This window comes from Podarcis vaucheri, assembly GCF_965113315.1.
Source record: "Podarcis vaucheri genome assembly, chromosome: 11".
Taxonomy (NCBI): Eukaryota; Metazoa; Chordata; class Lepidosauria; order Squamata; family Lacertidae; genus Podarcis; species Podarcis vaucheri.
The window spans coordinates 10912966-10933257 of NC_138749.1; the positions used below are offsets into that span (position 1 = coordinate 10912966).

The window sequence follows — 20292 nt, forward strand, 5'->3', positions numbered from 1 at the left end:
GCTGTGGGTACTAGGTTGGAGGGGGGGAACTGCTTGATAGAATTACATAAGCTAAAAAAATTTACAATCATTTGGAATGGAAATGCTTTAGTGAATATTTGAAAATCTGTTGCACACAACTAAAAACATTAGCAGGATTGATGTACGCATTCGTAGCGAATTAATTTTTATAAAATTAAAAGAACAAATGATAAATGGGGTAAACTTGGAGGTGTGGTAGGAATAAAATATATGGAACTGCAGAAGAGAAGGGAAGGAAATTGAGGTGGGAGGGTTTCTTTTTCTCTTCTTTTTTTCTCTTTTTAGATTGTATAAGACAAAAATTGTCATGGGTATGTACGGTAAATTGTAAAATGAAAAAACGAAGAAGAAAAACGCAAATTTTAAAAATCAGCCCCTGTTCCAAGGATCTTGCAGTCTACAGTTTAACAGATGAAGGGGGGAAAACAGAGGGGACAAATAGGTACAAATATGCAAGATATACAAAATCAGCTAGGTGTAATTAGATTTTGTTTCAGCTGGGGATGGGCACTTAGGTTAGAAGGAAAGCCAGAGACTTCTCGGAAGACGTGCTCTTGGAGGAGAGATTTGAAAGAATAGAGAACTGGATGACTGACTGAACTGAAATATTTATACGTTACGTTTCTGTCCCAGAGCATGGATGCGCACACACACACACACACACACACACACACCAAGGTGGTTAACAACAAGCAATCCATCAGAAACAAAATAAACGACAAATAACATGAAAACCAGGAACCAACAAATTCAGCAGTTAAGGGACAGCAGCATGGGGGGGGGGGGACGGCATCACCAAGGAATCACTAAATGAGATTCGCTAGTCCGTTTATGCCAAAGGCTTGCTGGAACAGGACAGTTCCTCCAAAACGTTTGTTGTTGTTTAGTCATTTAGTTGTGTCCGACGCTTCATGACCCCATGGACCAGAGCACGCCAGGCACTTCTGTCTTCCACTGCCTCCCGCAGTTTGGTCAAACTCATGCTGGTAGCTTCGAGAACACTGTCCAACCATCTCGTCCTCTGTCGTCCCCTTCTCCTTGTGCCCTCCATCTTTCCCAACATCAGGGTCTTTCCCAGGGAGTCTTCTCTTCTCATGAGGTGGCCAAAGTATTGGAGCCTCAGCTTCAGGATCTGTCCTTCCAGTGAGCACTCAGGGCTGATTTATTTAAGAATGGATAGGTTTGATCTTCTTGCAGTCCATGGGACTCTCAAGAGTCTCATCCAGCACCATAATTCAAAAGCATCAATTCTTCAGTGATCTGCCTTCTTTATGGCCCAGCTTTCACTTCCATACATCACTACTGGGAAACCATAGCTTTAACTATATGGACCTTTGTCAGCAAGGTGATGTCTCTGCTTTTTAAGATGCTGTCTAGGTTTGTCATTGCTTTTCTCCCAAGAAGCAGGTGTCTTTTAATTTCGTGACTGCTGTCACCATCTGCAGTGATCATGGAGCCCATGAAAGTAAAATCTCTCACTGCCTCCATTTCTTCCCCTTCTATTTGCCAGGAGGTGATGGGACCAGTGGCCATGATCTGCGTTTTTTTGATGTAGAGCTTCAGACCATATTTTTCTCTCTCCTCTTTCACCCTCATTAAAAGGTTCTTTAATTCCTCCTCACTTTCTGCCATCAAGGTTCTGTCATCTGCATATCTAAGGTTGTTGATATTTCTTCCGGCAATCTTAATTCCGGTTTGGGATTCATCCAGCCCAGCCTTTCGTATGATGTATTCTGTATATAAGTTAAATAAGCAGGGAGATAATATACAGCCTTGTCATACTCCTTTCCCAATTTTGAACCAATCAGTTGTTCCATATCCAGTTCTAACTGTAGCTTCTTGTCCCACGTAGAGATTTATCAGGAGACAGGTGGAATGTCAATAAATGATCATATGGACGGTTCTAGGAGGAAGATCAAGGGCATGAGAGGAAGCAAGGGAGAAAGGAGCAAAGCGTTTGAAGGGAGGAGCAGACATTGGGGATGGCCGAGGTCAGAAAGGTGTGCTTCAAGAGGCACACTCTTCTGCATATGCCCCTCCCCTCTTCCAGGTAACATCTAGCATTGCACCAACTATGGTGCGATGTCATTGTGATTTATATTTCCATGCCCTTGCCTTGTGCAATCAGTTGTTGGGGGTTGTCCTGTCTTGGCAGCCTGGTCAGAGGGGGAAGGAGGAATGGGATGACAGTGTGGGGCCTGACCCTGGGCGGGAGGCCAGGGACCCCAGCATGTTGGAAAGTGTTATTCTGGACTCTGAGCAGATTGATTAGGGAGGAGTGCTCCCCCTGAGTAACCTCAGATATCCCAGACTATTTTTTGAAAAAGAATTTGGAGGGGAGGGGAGATGCTAGACCTTAGGAAAGTTGCTTCACTTGTGTGCTTCATTTTCCCCACGGTAATACCTTAGGCTGATGGTGACAGCAGTCATAAAATTAAAAGACACCTCCTTCTTGGGAGAAAAGTGATAATAAACCTAGACCTCATCTCAAAAAGCCTTGTCGACAAAGATCCATATAGTTAAAGCTATGGTTTTCCCTGTAGTGATGTATGGAAGTGAGAGCTGGACCACAAAGAAGGTTGATTGTCGAAGAATTGATGCTTTTGAATTATGGTGCTGGAGGAGACTCCTGAGAGTCCCATGGACTGCAAGAAGATCAAACCTCTCCATTCTGAAGGAAATCAGCCCTGAGTGCTCACTGGAAGGACAGATCCTGAAGCTGAGGCTCCAATACTTTGGCCACCTCATGAGAAGAGAAGACTCTCTGGAAAAAACTCTGATGTTGGGTAAGATTGAGGGCACAAGGAGAAGAGGATGACATGGTTGGACAGTGTTCTCGAAGCTACTAATATGAATTTGACGAAACTCTGGGAGGCAGTGGGAGACAGGAAGGCCTGGTGTGCTCTGGTCCATGGGGTCATGAAGAGTCGGACATGACTAAACAACAACAATACCTTAGGTCAGGACATTTGTCATTCCTTGAAGCCAGAAGGTGCCAGTGCATTCAGAGACACCACAGAATCATGCAATCATAGAATTGCAGAGTTGGAAAGGCACCCCTGAATGTCATCTAGTCCAACCACCTCCGATGCAGGAATCACAACTAAAGAATCCCTGGCAGATGGCCATCCAATCTCTGCTTAAAAAACCTCCAAGAATGTGAGATCACACCTTCCAAGGGTGTCTGTTCCACTGTCAAACAGCTCAAATAATCAGAAAGTTCTTCCTATTATTTAGTTGAAGTCTTCATTCTTGTAATTTTAATCTATTGGTTCGAGTTGGGGCCTCCAGAGCTGGAGAAAACAAGCTTGTTCTGTCCTCCATGCCCTTGAGATATTTGAAGATGGACATCTCATCTCCTCTCATACCCAACTCTCTCAACTGTTCTTCATAAGGCTTGGTTTCCAGACCCTTGATCATCTTGGTTGCCGCTCTCTGCACACGTTCTAGCGTGTCAACTTAAACCTTTTTCAGCCGTGGGCCGGTCCACCATCCCTCAGACCATGTGGTGGGCCGGACTATATTTTGAAAAAATAATAATCAACAAATTCCTATGCCCCACAATTAATCCAGAGATGCATTTTAAATAAAAGGACACATTCTACTCATGTAAAGACATGCTGATTCCCCGACCGTCCATGGGCCAGTTTTAAAAGGTGATTGGGCTGCATCTGGCCCTCAGGCTTCAGGTTGCCTACCCCTGACTTAAACTATGCTGTCCAGAACTGAACACAGGACTCCAGGTGGGGGTCTGACCAAGGCAGAAGAGCTTCCCATGAGCTGGACACTCTACTTCTGCTGATCCAGTTTAGAGTAGCTGCCACAGGTGGAGCTAGCTGCTCTGGCACCCGGAGCGGCGCACATGAGGGGAAGCATCCGGGGGGGGGTGGGGAGCGATGTCACCCCCTCAGAAATGACACCCAGGGCGGACCGCACCCCCCTTCCTCTGCCACTGGTAGCAGCAGTTTGGGGTTTTTTTTGCTGCTGCTGCATCACACTGTTGACTCATGGCTCATCTTGTGGTCTACTAAGACCCCTAGAACCTTTTCAGATGTGCTACTGTCAAGCTAGGTGTCCACAATCCTTTATTTGTTCATCTGATTATTCCTGCTTAAGTATACAGTATTCCTGCTTAAGTATACCTCAGGTTACAGACGCTTCAGGTTACAGACTCCGCTCCCCCAGAAATAGTACCTCGGGTTAAGAACTTTGCTTCAGGATGAGAACAGAAATCGTGTGGTGGCAGCGGCAGGAGGCCCCATTAGCTAAAGTGGTGCTTCAGGTTAAGAACAGTTTCAGGTTAAGAATGGACCTCCTGAACGAATTAAGTTCTTAACCTGAGGTACCACTGTAGAAACTTTTCTTACTCTTCACCTTCACACTGGGCAGCTGCTAAGCAAAAGCTAACAATATTGTCTGCACATCCCAATCCCTGGTGTTGATGAACTCTGGGCTGGTTCAGCCCTAAGAAAGGGAAAAACTTGGCATTCGACCTGTTATCTATCATAAGTCTCTTTCTTTCCTTCTCTTTCTTTCTTTCTTTCTTTTTATTTCAGCCCTTTGATGTTGTATTAATTGTGCAGATTTTCTGGGCAGGGAAGGGAAGCGAGGGTTTTGCTTGATACTCTCGCAACAAAAGGCTTGTCTAGCCATTGTGCCATAGGAAAGATGTGACGTGATAATTGAATAGTTCAAGTCTTGCCAGCAGGCAGAAAAACAAACTGAACTGTAAGACTCAGATGAAAGTTTTCACGACCCTTGAACTCTTCCAGGCGCTGCTTTTATGACTGACAGTGTCAGAGCGGAAAGTTATGGCTCAAGTCTGTCTTCCTCGTAGACTTTTATGCAATTATACCTCCCTTCAAACCTTAAACAAGATCTCCAGCACATCCTCCTCCTCCTTCTCCCCTACCTTCCCAGAGAACCTCACTGGGAGGATCTGCCTCGGGGCCTAACATCCTCTGCACTGTTTTCGTTGACATCCACCTAATTCCTACGCCAGAGTAGCTATGCAGAGGTGGTGGTGCATTGTTAAAGTCAATGTTTGCAGCAAAAACCTAGGTTCAAGTAGCAATGCCACTGAAACTATGGAAAATAATTTTAAAAACAGTGCATCTGTGCAAGATACAGGTTTTTCTTGAACATGAGGGCAAACGGGTGGCAAACTTTTTCAGCAGGGGACCGGTCCACCGTCCCTCAGACCATGTGGTGGGCTGGACTATATTTTTTTTGGGGGGAGGGGGGAACGAATTCCTATGCCCCACAAATAACCCAGAGATGCATTTTAAATAAAAGCACACGTTCTATTCATGTAAAAACACGCTGATTCCCAGACCATCCGCGGGCCGGAATGAGAAGGCCATTGGGCCGCATCCGGCCCCCGGGCCTTAGATTGCCTACCCCTGCATTAAAGGCTACCCCCCCTTACAAATATTAAGAGGCAATGCAATGCAGCAAGGTTATTATGGCTCTGAAATCATTGCACCCCTTTTCATCCCTTGGGCTTTTAAACATACCCTCTACTTCACCTCCAGCGTGATGTAATTGTATCCATTTCCCTCCTGCATATTACTATATTGCATAGAATTGTAGAGTTGGAAGAAACCAAAAGGGTATTTTTTAGCCCAATCTTGGGCTCAAACTCATGACCCAGAGATTAAGAATTTTCTACTGACTGAACTATCCAGCAGACCTCATTTACAGTACTGTTAGTTATTGCTACTGTATCATTACACGTGTATGTGATACATATATTTACACATTTTAGCCATTTATCTCATGGCTATGGGCTTGCCGATCAGAAGGTTGGTGGTTCAAATCCCCGCGACCGGGTTGAGCTCCCGCTGCTCTGTCCCAGCTCCTGCCAACCTAGCAGTTTGAAAGCATGCCAGTGCAAGTAGATAAATAGGTACCGCTGTGGCAGGAAGGTAAATGGCGTTTCCGTGCGCTCTGGTTTCCGTCACGGTGTCCTGTTGCGCCAGAAGTGGTTTGGTCATGCTGGCCACATGACCCGGAAGGCTGTCTGTGGACAAGCGCTGACTCCCTCAGCCTGAAAGCGAGAGGAGTACCACAACCCCAGAGTTGCCTTTTTACCTTTTCTTTATTCCATCAGCTGTGAGGAAGAGACCAGCTGCCTTGGCTTGTTCCTCAACTGCCACCTACTGAAACTCTTTCCATCCCAGATGGCCATTTTAAGGGCTGTAACCTTGAGGGTGCACAAGTTGGTTCATCCCTCCTCCCTTCCTAAACACTTGTCCTTTTGTTTAATGCATTTTTATATTGTAACACTGAAGGCACCAACTGCCTTGTTTTCTTATTGACCTGTAAACCACTTTTGCTTGAAGAGCCAGATTGTTGCGCCTATTCACTCTGGGAAAATCTTTTGCATTTGTGTACTTTTAGATTATCAACAAGAGTCTCTACGGTAGCAGAGAAACTTGGACTTCAATTTTCTGAAGATCTTAACTGCCCTTTTTCTACATTGGAACATAAAATCGTCAATCTTGTTTTGAACATACGATAGATAAGATATAAATTGGGATTGATAGATTTATTCTTGTTAATGTGAGCTGGGAATTCTTTCTTTCTTTCCTATATGCTTAAAATAATTTTACAGTGGTGCCCCGCAAGACGAATGCCTCGCAAGACGGAAAACTCGCTAGATGAAAGAGTTTTCCGTTTTGGAGGTGCTTCGCAAAACGAATTTCCTATGGGCTTGCTTCGCAAGACGACAACGTCTTGCGAGTTCCTGCTGGTTTTTTTTCCTCCCCCCCTTTTTCTAAGTCGCTAAGCCGCTTATCAGCTGATCCGATCAGCAGATAAGCCGCTAAAAGCAAGATGAAAAAACCGCTAGACGAAGAGAATCACAGAAGGATTCTTTTCGTATTGCGAGGCACCACTGTATTAAAAACCAGGAAATGGGACAGCCTTATCTTACCATGTAACATCTGGCACATTGTGTTATTCTCACCCCTGCATCATGAGGAAGCTTCCAAGTTCACCTATCTTGAAGGTCCCGATTCTGACTTCTCCCTTTGTCAAGGTTAGGCAAAGGTAAAGGGACCCCTGACGGTTAGGTCCAGTCATGGCCGACTCTGGGGTTGTGGCACTCATCTCACTTTATTGGCCGAGGGAGCCGGCGTACAGCTTCCGGGTCATGTGGCCAGCAGGACTAAGCCGCTTCTGGCGAACCAGAGCAGCGCACGGAAATGCTGTTTACCTTCCCGCTGGAGCGGTACCTATTTATCTACTTGCACTTTGACATGCTTTTGAACTGCTAGGTTGGCAGGAGCAGGGACAAAGCAACGGGAGCTCACCCTGTCGCGGGGATTTGAACCGCTGACCTTCTGATTGGCAAGCCCTAGGCTCTGTGGTTTAACCCACAGCACCACCCATGTGGGTTACACTTTATTGCCCGAGTGACCAGTTTCTGCTATGCAGACACCCCTGCAATTCTGACACCCAACTCACTCTGAAAAAACCAAGCTGTGCATGGTTATCACATCAAGTGTACTTAAAAAAACCCAAAATTACTCATTTAGAAAAGCGTTCAGCTGGATAATAACAGCCAAAGGAAGAAAGAAAAACACCACAATCTTGTGATCTTATCTTTTTTTTTTAATTTGGCATTTTGTTATTTGCATTTATATTAAAGCAAAGTGCATCTTTTCTTATTTCTTGTTTATACACATTGCACAATACATAAATAATGATGCTTATAAAACGTCTTTATATTTACAAGTAATAATATATTTATATATAACATAAAATACATTTTTTTAATAAATCTCAGGGTTTCTTTTTTTAAAGGAGTCTCTTTTTTTGTTGTTGTTTTGTTTTTTGTTTTCCAAAGCACTTCAATGCTAAAATTCCAATGAGAATGCTTCTCTTGTTCACTTAAACCTTTTATATTTAGAAAAATAGCTTATGTTAAGGTCTAAACATGCTCATTGAGCTAAGAACAGTGTAAAATTATCATACTAAGTGTATGAATTCAAGAAGAAATAAATGAATGACTGCAATTTCTGGATGCGAACAGTACTGTTGCAAACCTGATCAGGGCAGGTTACAAGGGGATAAATACTGAAATTCCCTTTCGTCTTTCTTTTATTATTAAAAGAAAAAGAAAAAGGTCTCAAACAAGTCTGCATCGCAGATCAATTTGAAAAGCACAGGCCATGCACCTTAATTGTTTTTCCTGGCATCACAAATGATCACTAAGCGCAATGGGAAAATGGGCATGCCCTTCCGAGCCCATGCTTCTCGCCCCCACCCCCAAATGACACAGACATGAAGTGTTAAAGCAGCAGATGGCCGCAATGGAGAGGGCAGGAAGGGGAGAGAAAGAGAGAAGAAAAGGTTGTAAGATTGTTGGCAAAAGATTTACTCGGCTGCATTTGCTCCCTAATCTGACTCTGCTTGCCTTTACGTGGGCTGTGGACATTCGCTCTGCGCCAGGGACCCACAATGGGTTTTCCATCGCCGCAGAGGATCGGTTTCCTTCATACCAGCAAAGGAGTTGGTGTGTTTGTGACAAACAGCAGATGGATTGACCTGCCACAAAAGGGCAGAAGCCGCAGCGAAATGAAATGCATGTTACGTCGAGATCGGCACACAGGCATCGCGCAGCGGCAGACTCCTGCAAATGGTTTAGCACTGAGTTTGCAAGGCAAACCAAAGAGGTTATCCTCCTTTCCTTCCTATAAGCATGGTAACTCCAATGTGCGTTTGGAGCTCTCCAGCCTTTCCATTCGTTGTATCCCTCATTGTGCATGTGCGTAGATCTGATCCCTCAACTAAAAGAAGCAGGGTAAAAGCCACGTGCGCAAGAATTCTGGGAGCAAACACAGGTCTCCAAATTGATGTGTGTTCACCAAGAGGGTGTGAGGCAGGAAGCTGTACCACTGTTTGAATTCGAGAGGGAGCTATGTATAAACCAAGCTGCGTCCAATTCCTCCCACCACGTTCGGGCAATAATAACTTAAAGGGTACAAAATGACCCACTAATGAATGAAGCACGTTCAAGTGAAACTCTTCTCCACTCCATCCCACCCCAGCCCTTTCCCAGGTGCCTTCCTTTCCCCCTTCTGAGTTATTGGTCATTCACACTTTAAAGAAGAAACAAAACTTATCGAAATACCAAAACCGGGGAAAAAAAGAAAAGGAAAAGAAACACAGAGAGAGGAATCTTTCCATAAGCTATTTCTCAAAACAGAAAACAAACGAACAAAAAAAGTTTGCATGAAAAAGCAAGCACTCAGAAGGAGATATTTAGCAGCAAAGTAGTTATAAAAGGTCATTGTTGAGTCCGGCCTAAGTCTCTTGAGTCATCATCGGTTATTGAAAATAACCTCCAACCAGCAAGGGCAACTGCTGATGAACTGTCTCGTATAACACTGGCCCCAGCCTTTCACAAAGCTGATCTGAACGGTGAAGCCAGTCCACGGCTGCTGCATGAATTCGTGGTCATTGGGCCTCTGTAAGCTGTACGCTTTCTCGTAGTCAAACGCTTTGATGGAAAAGCCTGGGAACACCTTGTGCACTAGCAACGTCCTGGAGTCGGGATTGTCCAGTGTGGCCGACTTGATGAAAATGGGGTAACTGCTGCGGTTATAAACCCACACCCCGTCGACCTCCTTGGTCAGCTGGATGCCGTAGCCAATCTTGCTGCGGACTTTCTGCACCAGCTGGCTTTTATTGTCCGAGTTGAGCTGTCCGAGGCAGAAGCCATTCCCCTGAGGTAGATCATAGAAGATATCTAGGGACGGTTCTTGGACAGAATACAGCCGGCCCACGCGTGTTTTTTCTTCCCAGTATGCAACCACGCACCAGTGTGACGGATCCCCTGGCTCTTGCAGAACGTGGGAATCTGGAGGGAGAGAAGATGGGAGACCAAAGTTTAACCTCACAACAAAACAAGATCTTCATCATCAACAACAACACAGAATATGAACATGCCCCTGTTGTTTAATCAATACATAAAGGTAAAGGTAAAGGTACCCCTGCCTGTACAGGCCAGTCTTGCCAGACTCTAGGGTTGTGCGCCCATCTCACTCAAGAGGCCGGGGGCCAGCGCTGTCCGGAGACACTTCCGGGTCACGTGGCCAGCGTGACATCGCTGCTCTGGCGAGCCAGAGCCGCACACGGAAACGCCGTTTACCTTCCCGCTTGTAAGCGGTCCCTATTTATCTACTTGCACCCGGGGGTGCTTTCGAACTGCTAGGTTGGCAGGCGCTGGGACCGAACGACGGGAGCGCACCCCGCCGCAGGGATTCGAACCGCCGACCTTTCGATCGGCAAGCCCTAGGCACTGAGGCTTTTACCCACAGCGCCACCTGCGTCCCCTAATCAATACATAGAGCTCTCTTATGAACTTGAGGCTCAGTACTGACTGGTACCTGTGCTACAAGTCTTGGGCTAACAAGGTCTGAACCTGGAACCCTCTGCATTCAAAACATGTGTTCTGCCAACTCAGCCGCAGGTTCCACCCAAATAGTCACAACAGATCTACGAAGCCCCTTCATTTGTCTTCCCAGGCCCACCAACCCTCCTCCTTTCCACTAAGTGTACCAGATAATTTGTGTTTTTAGCTACAAGCAGAATACACACATTCATTTGCATGAATCCAACAGAGACCCAACATTTTCCTTGTTTATTCTGCAACCGTCTTATTATGGAATCAATTAACCCAAATGCAAAGAAGTTTGCGTTTGCAGCTAAACATTAGAGAATTGGGCTTGCAAATCATTAAATTGGGGGGGGGCCTCTAAGATAACTATCCCCCCCCAAAAATACACGTAAGTAAGAGTCTCTGGATTGTAATTGGATCCTGTAGACAGCAAGAAGGAAAAGAATTCGATGTGGCTAGAATGCATGCACTGCAAATCCCTCCCTGGCTGATGTTATGGGCAAACATAGGACATGATTCGGGGAACCATTTTGATGTGGCAGCAAGAATGCAAAGTCGCCACCAGTTGACTGGCCACTGTGCTCCTGCCATATGGTGTGACTGTGGCTCCTTTGGCAACGCCCACATGTTCAGAAGAGCAGGAGACTTCTATAGGAAAGCTTTTCTGGCTGTTTTTGCAGCTCAGGATTCCCGTTCCTCCTTCAGTGAAAAGCTGTTACTATGTTCGAAGTCATAAGAGCTAAACAAGATCTCCACCTTCGGAGAAGGCGGCCTCTGGGCGCCAGGTGTTGGGCATGGCTGCTGCTTCCATGCCCAGCTTGTGGGCTTCCCAGAGGCATTGAGCTGCCCATGGTTTAGAAACAGCATGATAGCTCAGTTGGTTAGAGCATGGTCCTGGTAACGCCAAGGTTGCAGGTTCGATCCCTGTATGGGACATTGCTGCATTGCAGGGGTTTAGACTAGATGAGCCTTGGCCAACTCTATGCTGGACGATCCAGCAGGGCTCTCTGTATGCCACGTGATGCTTCATCGCATCACTTCTGTGTCAATAACAGTCAGTGTGAATGAATGGATTCGTGGAGAGCTGAACCAGGCTCCCTATGACCAAAGCGCCTTCCGCAAACCTAGGTCTGGTGGTAAACTGCAGAACTTTTAAAAAGCGAAGTATCTGGGACTAATCGCTGCTGCTGCTCTGGCTATTCCTCCTACCTTGGTTCCATTCCCCACTGTTTAGACCATAGCTGTCAACTTTTCCCTTTTCTTGCGAGGAATCCTATTCGGAATAAGGGAATTTCCCTTTTAAAAAGGGAAACGTTGACAGCAATGGTCTAGACCCGTGTTTCCCCAAGCCTGGATCTCCAGACTACAATTCCCATCATCCCTGACCACTGGTCTTGCTAGCTAGGGATGATGGGAGTTGTAGTCCAAAAACCGCTGGAGACCCACCAAGTTTGGGGAAACACGGGTCTAGATTATTCCAGAATCGGGCCAAACAAATCATGTTGTGGTAAAGGAACTGGATGAAGAAACTTTAAAACTACAGCACAACGTGCCACCTTGCATATCCTGTAACTGATTTATCCTCGCCCCCACCCTAACAGCCTGGCTGCAGCCTTCAGGTCGTGAACACAGTCATTCGGTTTAAGCCAACGGCAAATCAATGGCAGATAACATAATACCAAAGACCTGCTAATCAGCCGCAGACATCTTTCGTGATGTCAAATGTGGGTAAGCAGGGCTGACAGCGAGGGATCGCACAGACTAACCCGCCGCGTACATCATCCTGTTCTTAAAAGCCAATCTCTAGCTTTGTTTCATATAATAAATTTTCCTCTCGTCTTGGAGGGAGGGAGAAAAGACATAAAAGGAGAGTTAACCATAGCTCCATCCAGACTGGGGAGGTAGGGCAAGATCATCTGCTATAATTTACGGGCCTTATTTAAGCCTATAGCCAGATCGCTGGTCATAAATGCTCAAGGATGCAGACGTCAGATGAGCTATAAATCTGATTGAATTGCAGTTAGACTGTGGTTTGTGGTAGCAGGGGTGGAGACCGGAAGTCTTGCATTTGTTAGCAAAAAAATGCAGTGGGGTGGAGGGGTGGGGAAGGGAAATCTGCTTCCCTCTCTTTCTCAACTCTGCCTCTATTGCTAAACAGGGTAAAGGAGGCAATTATCACCAGGGTGCTGGAGGGGGAGCCTTGACTCCAAATCCCTCTTTCAAAGTGCTAGGCAACTTGCAGAGAGCATCAGCTCTGTTCTGATTACCCAGAAATTCCACAACGCTATTTACAGACGTACGAAGGCCTGGGAACTATTAACCCTATGCAAAGTTTCCTTTTAATAAAAGGGACAGAAAATGGGGAGAGCAGGCCGGGGGGGGGGTGTCTCACAACTCAAGAATATTTCCACCAGAGTCCTCACGAACCTGCCATTAACATCCCTGGGTGTTAAAACAGCAGTCAGGAGCATGTGAACATTTTGCTCACCCTCTACCACAGTTTAGTGTGGCATTTGCTCCTTGCTTATTTCCCCTGATCAATCCTGCGCACACTGCAGAGTATCTGTGCCAACGGGCTGCCCGCTTCCGTTCAGAGAAAGGTGTGGCAAATCCACAGGTTGCTTAGATGCATGGACTACCGAGAAAATGTGCGTGCTAAATTGAATCGGGTGTCCCAGCTCCATGCGTGCAGTGGAGCAGGTTGCCAGTTCAGGGCGGTAACCCAGTTGTGCAAACTCCCTAGGTGCCAACTCAAGTCTACCATCACCAATGCTTACAGTGCCGTGCGCATAGAAGCCTGTGGCCCTATAGCCACACTATAGAAGCAAGCTGAGAATACTATAAAACAGAATTTATGCCCTAATCAAATATTTAGGATCTATGGTGCTTTGCCGTTTTCACCTTGGAGGCCAACAACATTGAACAATAAATAAGGGTGGTACGAGGAAGACCTGCCTCAGACGTCAACATCAGCAGAGCTGATGCTTCTCCTCAGTTGTGGCTCCCACGTTGCCAAGAAAACCAAACCATGGAGGCAAACCCAACCGTGAGAGGCAGGAAAGAGCTGTAGCTCGGGTGGTAGAGCTTTTGCTCGCCATGCAGAAGGTGCCAGGTTCAATCCCTGCACTCTCCAGGGAGGGCTGGGAACGCCCCTAGCCTGAACCGCTGCTGCCAGTCCAAGTAGACAGTCTCGAGCTAGAATGGACCAATGCTCAGACTCTGAATGTTCCTCTTGACTATTTCTCGGGAAGGATCCCTGCGAGACCACGTTTTCCTACACTGAGCTGGCGATGTCGGGGGAGCGGTTTTCAAGCTGGCAGCTACGCCATCGAGGAAACCTCTCAACCGAGCCAAAAGCACATCGTTGTGCAGCTCCATTTTCTGCGCCCACTTCCAACTCCTTAAAGCCAGCCCTCCCCTGATCCGAGAGCGGTATATTCAGTTTGCAATACTTTAAAAAAAAACAAAAACCAACAGCCACATTTAGAGGGAGGGAACAGTGTTGTGCAATTTCCTCCTTTAAATGCCGGCTAGGAAAATATTTCCTTGGTAGCTTGAGGCAGCTTCTATTTATAAAAAAAGAAAGAGAGGGGAGGCAGTGTTTTGGGAATTAGAAAGATAAAATTTACAGCCCATCCCTGGGGACCAGGGGGCGAAGACCCTCTCCCTTAAACCGCTAGGCCTGTGGGATGGGCTGCCCGTATTTTTGAGGTAGGCCTTGATTTTGTCTTTCAGCTCTTTGCCCACCCACCCCCCCACCCGGCCGCCTCCAACAGTCCCCTTTTCTGTGCCTCACAATTCTTTGTTTCAATAAAACTATCCCACTGAAACCTGGCACCGAAAATGTGGGGGGAGAGAAGCCGAGTTAAGGGGAGGGGGTTGAAAAGGGCTGGAGGGATATAGGCGAAGAACGCTCATATCAAATTACCTTTAACCTAAACTCTCCAGAACTACTTCAAATGTAGTCGTCGGTGCAGAATAACAAAGGGGGTGTATATTTCTTTTTATACAGAAATATAAAAAAAAATAGAAAGGGTACAGAACTATTTCCCAGGTTAAAGGGGGGGGGGGTTGGGTTTTGAGAATGCTTTCATGAAAGGAAAAAGCAAAGCGAGAACCAAAGGCAGAGAGGCAGGGAATGTCTGTGTGTGAACATCTCTATCTGCGTATCTGCGGAGAAGGACCTTTCTTTCTGTAGCTCCCCTATTTCATGAAAGAAAATCCCTCAGACGGCATTCTTTCCCTTTCATCTCCTTGGCCCCGCCAGTCCACCCAGCAATTTTCAGACAGACGTCAGTTAAAGAGAAGTTTTCAGATTATGTTAATTGCTGAGCCTAGATAAATTGCAGGCTCCTCTCTCTCGCTCTGGCATTTGTGTGTGCCAGACAGAGAGACTTCTCCATTTATATGTCCCTTACAGCTAAGAACTCACCACACAGGCAGGTTTCAGTGACCTCCTTGAACGCCAAATTTCCTACATGGGTGGCGGGCGTACATGCATGCGCGCGCACACACACAAACAAACAGTGATGTGGAGCTACTGGAGGGGTGCATAATGATCCTTGACCAAGTGGTAACTTCCGCCCAATGTGAATGGCCACATGCACTGCCATCTCAAGATCATGGGTAGGCAAACTAAGGCCTGGGGGCCGGATCCGGCCCAATCGCCTTCTCAATCCTGCCCGCAAACGGTCTGGGAATCAGCGTGTTTACATGCGTAGAATGCGTCCTTTTATTTAAAATGCACCTATGGGTTATTTGTGGGGCCTGCCTGGAATTTTTACATGAGTAGAATGTGTGCTTTTATTTAAAATGCATCTCTGGGTTATTTGTGGGGCAAGGGAATTTATTTATTTTTCAAAATATAGTCCAGCCCCCCACAAGGTCTGTGGGACAGTGGACCAGCCCCCTGCTGAAAAAGTTTGCTGACCCCTGCTCAAGATCATGCACTCTCCAAGATTTTAGATGAGGTGTGCCTCCAAGACTGTTGCTATTTTACAGGAAGGAGTCAAACACACACCATAAATTTAGGTTCGTGCAACTGAAATGGATTAAGATATACTCTGGGTGCCCTAAGAGCAACAAATCCACTTCAAAATTAAATCTTTTTTTCTTCTTTTGCAGTTAGGAAACTGGCAGGCGTTGCACGAGTGTGAAGTGGATTAAGCACAAACATCAGATTGTGGCGTGCAATCTCACTGCCTGCCTTGGCGTTGTTTCTCAGGCTGGTTTGTCGCTGGGAGCTCTAAGCATTCACAACAGACCAAAGGAATCTTACCAGCAGTCAGTTATCATGGGTTGCAGCTACTTGGGCGTACATCAGCATGCAGACCAAGTGAGGCCAACCAGGGCTGCAGATCGAAGACTCACTGGCTGCTCATTGTCATGCAATGCGCCTTTATCTCTGCAATTCTCGCTTCCCCAGTTGCAGTTCACTGTAAAATGGGACTTAGCACTGGAACAGCCAGCAGTAGTTCCAGCTGTCCCTGGGGAGCCAGCCGTGCAGATGGTCTCATTATTCAGTGCCATGGTTGACCAATTCGTTCAGAACCAAAGGCCAGATTAGTAATATATCATGAGATAAGAGAATCAAAGCTCATTTGCATTTTCAGCTGCATGCAATTAGCGTAATTTGCTTATCATTTTCATGAATGAGGCAGGTGACAAGCTACTGTTTGCCCGTTCGTGCTGCATTCAATCTGTAGCAGTCTTATTAGTTCTGAGATTGCCAGCATCAAGGGTAAAAAACCCCACTTCCTCACCTTTGCAACCCATTCGACAGACATAGCACACACAACAATCTTAAGGTGGGCTGCATGCCTTTAAACATTTTTTAAAATGTTTGTTAATTTAATTAATTTATTTATTAATTTAAATCGTCACCATTTTACTTAAACAGAAAATAACAGCCATTAAAAGGAGTTGTGAAACTGCTCTGCAGATGAGATGGAGCAGTGACGTTACAAGCGCTCGCCAGTCAGTGCTCTGCATAGCCACCTATTAAATTGGAAAGAAGCATTTCCTCTTGAAGCCAATCCTGGACAGGAAATTGTTCGTGTGCATGCAACAGGAGTTGTATACTTCCACAGTGGCGTGTTCAAACAATGCGCATCCACAGCAGCCTTGAGATTATCAAGACCAGTTAGTCTGAAAACTGTGATTAAGTGTCCTAACCTAAGATGTAAATATGCGCCCCAGGCTTACTTCTGCACTCACTGCAAGAGGTTAAAGAATAAGCATTCACAATATTAAGAGACTGAAAACAAATTGAAGAAATAGAGAAAAATTAATTTTTCTAGAAGTTACCAACAGAGTAAAAACATCTATAATTTCTGTGGGTCCATTGTATCTATAGCTAGCCATAAAAGTATAAAACTCTGTGATAATAAAGGTATCTCGGACAGTAGAGACACCCCATCCTGGTGTGTTTTGGACTACAACTCCCATCAGTCCTAGCCAGTATGGCTAATTGTTGGGGCTGATGGGTGTTGTAGTACGAAGCATCTGGAAGACGCTAGGTCTGGAGAAGGCTGAGGTTCTACTGCCATCCCTGAATTTACTCCCCTGTAGCTGTAGTAAAGAATTCCCAACTTAATTGCCAAGAACAGATTCAATGGGATTTCTGGTTGCAGTTAATTATTAATATAATTGCAGATAGGTTTTGAAATGCTAATATATGCCTCCAGGGACTCCACTCCAAGTTAATTTAAAAAAAATAGTTAGAGGTACACAGAACAGTTCTGGATCCACTTTTGGGCTCAGCACATCAAGCAAGACATTGGTGAGCAAATGCAGTCAAGGGAAAGTGTGAACAGAGATGTCACATGAGAAAAAGCTGAAGCAATGCCTAGCCCAGAGAGGCAACGTCTAGGAATCTCTTAGTAAATATAGTATTGCAAATGCACCTAGATAACATAACGCAAACTAAGAATAAAAGGACAAGGCTTACGTTATCAGGAGCGCTACACAGCCAAGCTGGCTTAAAGGGAATGAACTCATCAAAAGAACTTCCGAGCCACTTTTACTTCCCTAACCAAGTGTTCCTTCTGCAACCGAAAGATGGCCAAAGGCATCCCTCCAATAACTAGTACAAGGGAGATTCACAAAAACGTAAAAAAAACACAGGATGTGCAACTACAAGGCTAGCTATCCCAGCAACAGACACTAAAACTGTTTAGATTCAGGTAGCCGGTTGGTCTGACGCACTCGAAATATATATTAAAAAATTGTCCAGTAGCACCTTAGAGACCAACTAAGTTTGTTCTTGGTATAAGCTTTTGTGTATCTGAAGAAGTGTGCATGCACACAAAAGCTTATACCAAGAACAAACTTGGTTGGTCTCTAAGGTGCTACCGGACATTTTTTATATATTAAAACTGTTTAGATACTAAAGCTGTTATTGGACTACAACTCCCATCATCCCTAGCTAGCAGGACCAATGGGCAGGAGTGATGGGAACTGTAGTCCAAAAACAGTCGGGAGACCCAAGTTTGGGAAGCGCTGCACTAAAATACAGTGGTGCCTCGCAAGACGAAAAGAATCCGTTCTGTGATTCTCTTCGTCTAGCGGTTTTTTCGTCTTGCGAAGCGAGCCCATTGACGGATTAGCGCTATTAGCGGCTTATCGGATCAGCTGATAAGCGGCTTAGTGGCTAAGAAAAAGGGGTGGGGAGGAAAAAAAACCGCAGGAACTCGCAAGACATTTTCGTCTTGCGAAGCAAGCCCATAGGAGATTCGTTTTGCGAAGCACCTCCAAAACGGAAAACTCTTTTGTCTAGCGAGTTTTCCGTCTTGCGAGGCATTCGTCTTGCGGGGCACCACTGTATTGGGTCTGGTTCTGCTGTGCCTCAGACACGCAAAAGGCAGCAAAGTGTCTCAGGGCTGCCCCAGTTCTCCCCAAGGTTCAGTGCAACATGAGGGAGAGGCTCTGCCATTCCACCTCACCCCTCAAGTCACTCCTTGCACTTCCCCAGGCAGGGAAGGAAGAAAAGATGGCGTACTGTTAAGTGCATTTGTGGATCCTTGCATCACTTATATTCTCTTACGTCCGCATGTAAATTGCAAGCTCGTTTCATACAGTTCAATATAATCACATTTCCCTGTTGCATTCACCATTCTGTCTGGCTCCTAGGTATGCCAACAGAGAACAGAACAATATATGCCCCCAGGAGATCAAGTTCTTCAGTTTAGAAGGGCCTGTGTATTAAACTAATGCCACCATCAGTGACAAGTTCAGGACATTTCCCAGCTGCCATCCATCTTACTCCTCACAGCCTGCTCAGATGAAATATTGCCACTGTTTAGAACCACTGCTGTGCAGAAAGTAGGGAAGGCCACCAAATGACCGCTGTTCATTCACTTTCTTGTGGACCACCTAGCCCTGAGTCTTGCTCAAAATGCTGTACAGTACTAGAATCCTTGGGTTCACCATATGTTCTAAGTCTAGGTTTACTAAGCAAAGGATCTCTTAATAGTTATTGAATAACTAAGTTAGAGCATAACTTGCACACTCTTCTAAGAGTCATTCCACATAAGAAATGCCTTCTAGGATTGACCATGGACTATCTGAATACAGTGGTACCTCGGGTTAAGTACTTAATTCGTTCCGGAGGTCAGTTCTTAACCTGAAACTGTTCTTAACCTGAAGAACCACTTTAGCTAATGGGGCCTCCTGCTGCTGCCGCGCCATCACCACGCGATTTTTGTTCTCATCCTGAAGCAAAGTTCTTAACCCGAGGTAATATTTCTGGGTTAGTGGAGTCTGTAACCTGAAGCGTATGTAACCCGAGGTACCACTGTACTACCACTAATTGTACAAAACTGCTGGATCTCTAGGCTGCAAAGACCCAACCCGGCAGTGATCTTACAGATATTTAAGGGAGTTCTTAATCTGTGGATTAGACAAAGTGGGACGCACTGTGGTCTAAACCACAGAGCCTATGGCTTGCTGATCAGAAGGTTGGTGGTTCGAATCCCCGCGACGGGGTGAGCTCTCGATGCTTGGTCCCTGCTCCTGCCAACCTAGCAGTTTGAAAGCATGTCAAAGTGCAGGTAGATAAATAGGTACCACTCTGGCGGGAAGGTAAACGGCATTTCTGTGCACTGCTCTGGTTTGCCAGAAGCGGCTTAGTCATGCTGGCCACATGACCCGGAAGCTCCCTTGGGCAGTAAAGTGAGATGAACACTGCAACTCCAGAGTCGTCCGTGACTGGACCTAACGGTCAGGGGTCCCTTTACCTTTACCTATTGACAAAGCACACCATCTCTTTAGGAGCCATTACACTCCACAGCGTCAATGGGTGCTTATGGGGCCTTTAATCCCCAGAACAGAGCATAAATTTGTGTCTGTGGCTAATTAGGCAGTTATTACTCTAAGTAACCCTACAAGCTAAAGCATATGAAGTTTCTGAAAATGACCCCCATCCTTTTTAAGTTTCTGCTGATGTAATGTTCATTCTCTCTTCTTCTTCAGACCATGCTTGGACACACCAGCAAATGGAATAAAGGTATTCCATATATAACAATGGAAATGTGGGTCAGAATTTGGCTTCTGGAGGGAGCAAGACTCTACTTACTTAGAGCAAGCTCCAAGTTGTTAATTCATAGCATTTTAGCGTTGGAAGGGATCCTGCAAGGTCATCCATTCCAGCCCCCTTGCTCAAAGCTGGCTCTACAAAGCAGGATGTGATTGTATCAACACTGACAGATGGCCTACTCTCTGCTTAAATATTTCCAGCGAAGGAGATCTCATCACCTCCCAAGACGGCCATTTCCACTATCAAACAACCTGTCTTGCTCAGAAGTGTCTCCTGTTTCACTGAAACATCCCTCCCTACAATGTCTCTGTAGAGAGCATAGAATCAT

At 45.7% G+C, this 20292-nt stretch overlaps 1 protein-coding gene across 2 annotated transcripts in view; it reads right to left on the reverse strand.

The window, feature by feature from the left end:
* Nucleotides 1-8121: 8121 nt before the first annotated feature.
* The window catches only part of SMAD7 (SMAD family member 7), a gene marked incomplete at its 5' end in the record, with an annotated part of 110863 nt that continues 98692 nt past the window's right edge, over nucleotides 8122-20292 (reverse strand). For both annotated transcript variants that reach the window (XM_082242079.1, XM_082242078.1), the window contains one exon: nucleotides 8122-9889. In XM_082242079.1, coding sequence (XP_082098205.1) covers nucleotides 9351-9889 — 539 coding nt within the window. In that variant the 3' untranslated portion in view covers nucleotides 8122-9350. The remainder of the gene's footprint in view (nucleotides 9890-20292) is intronic.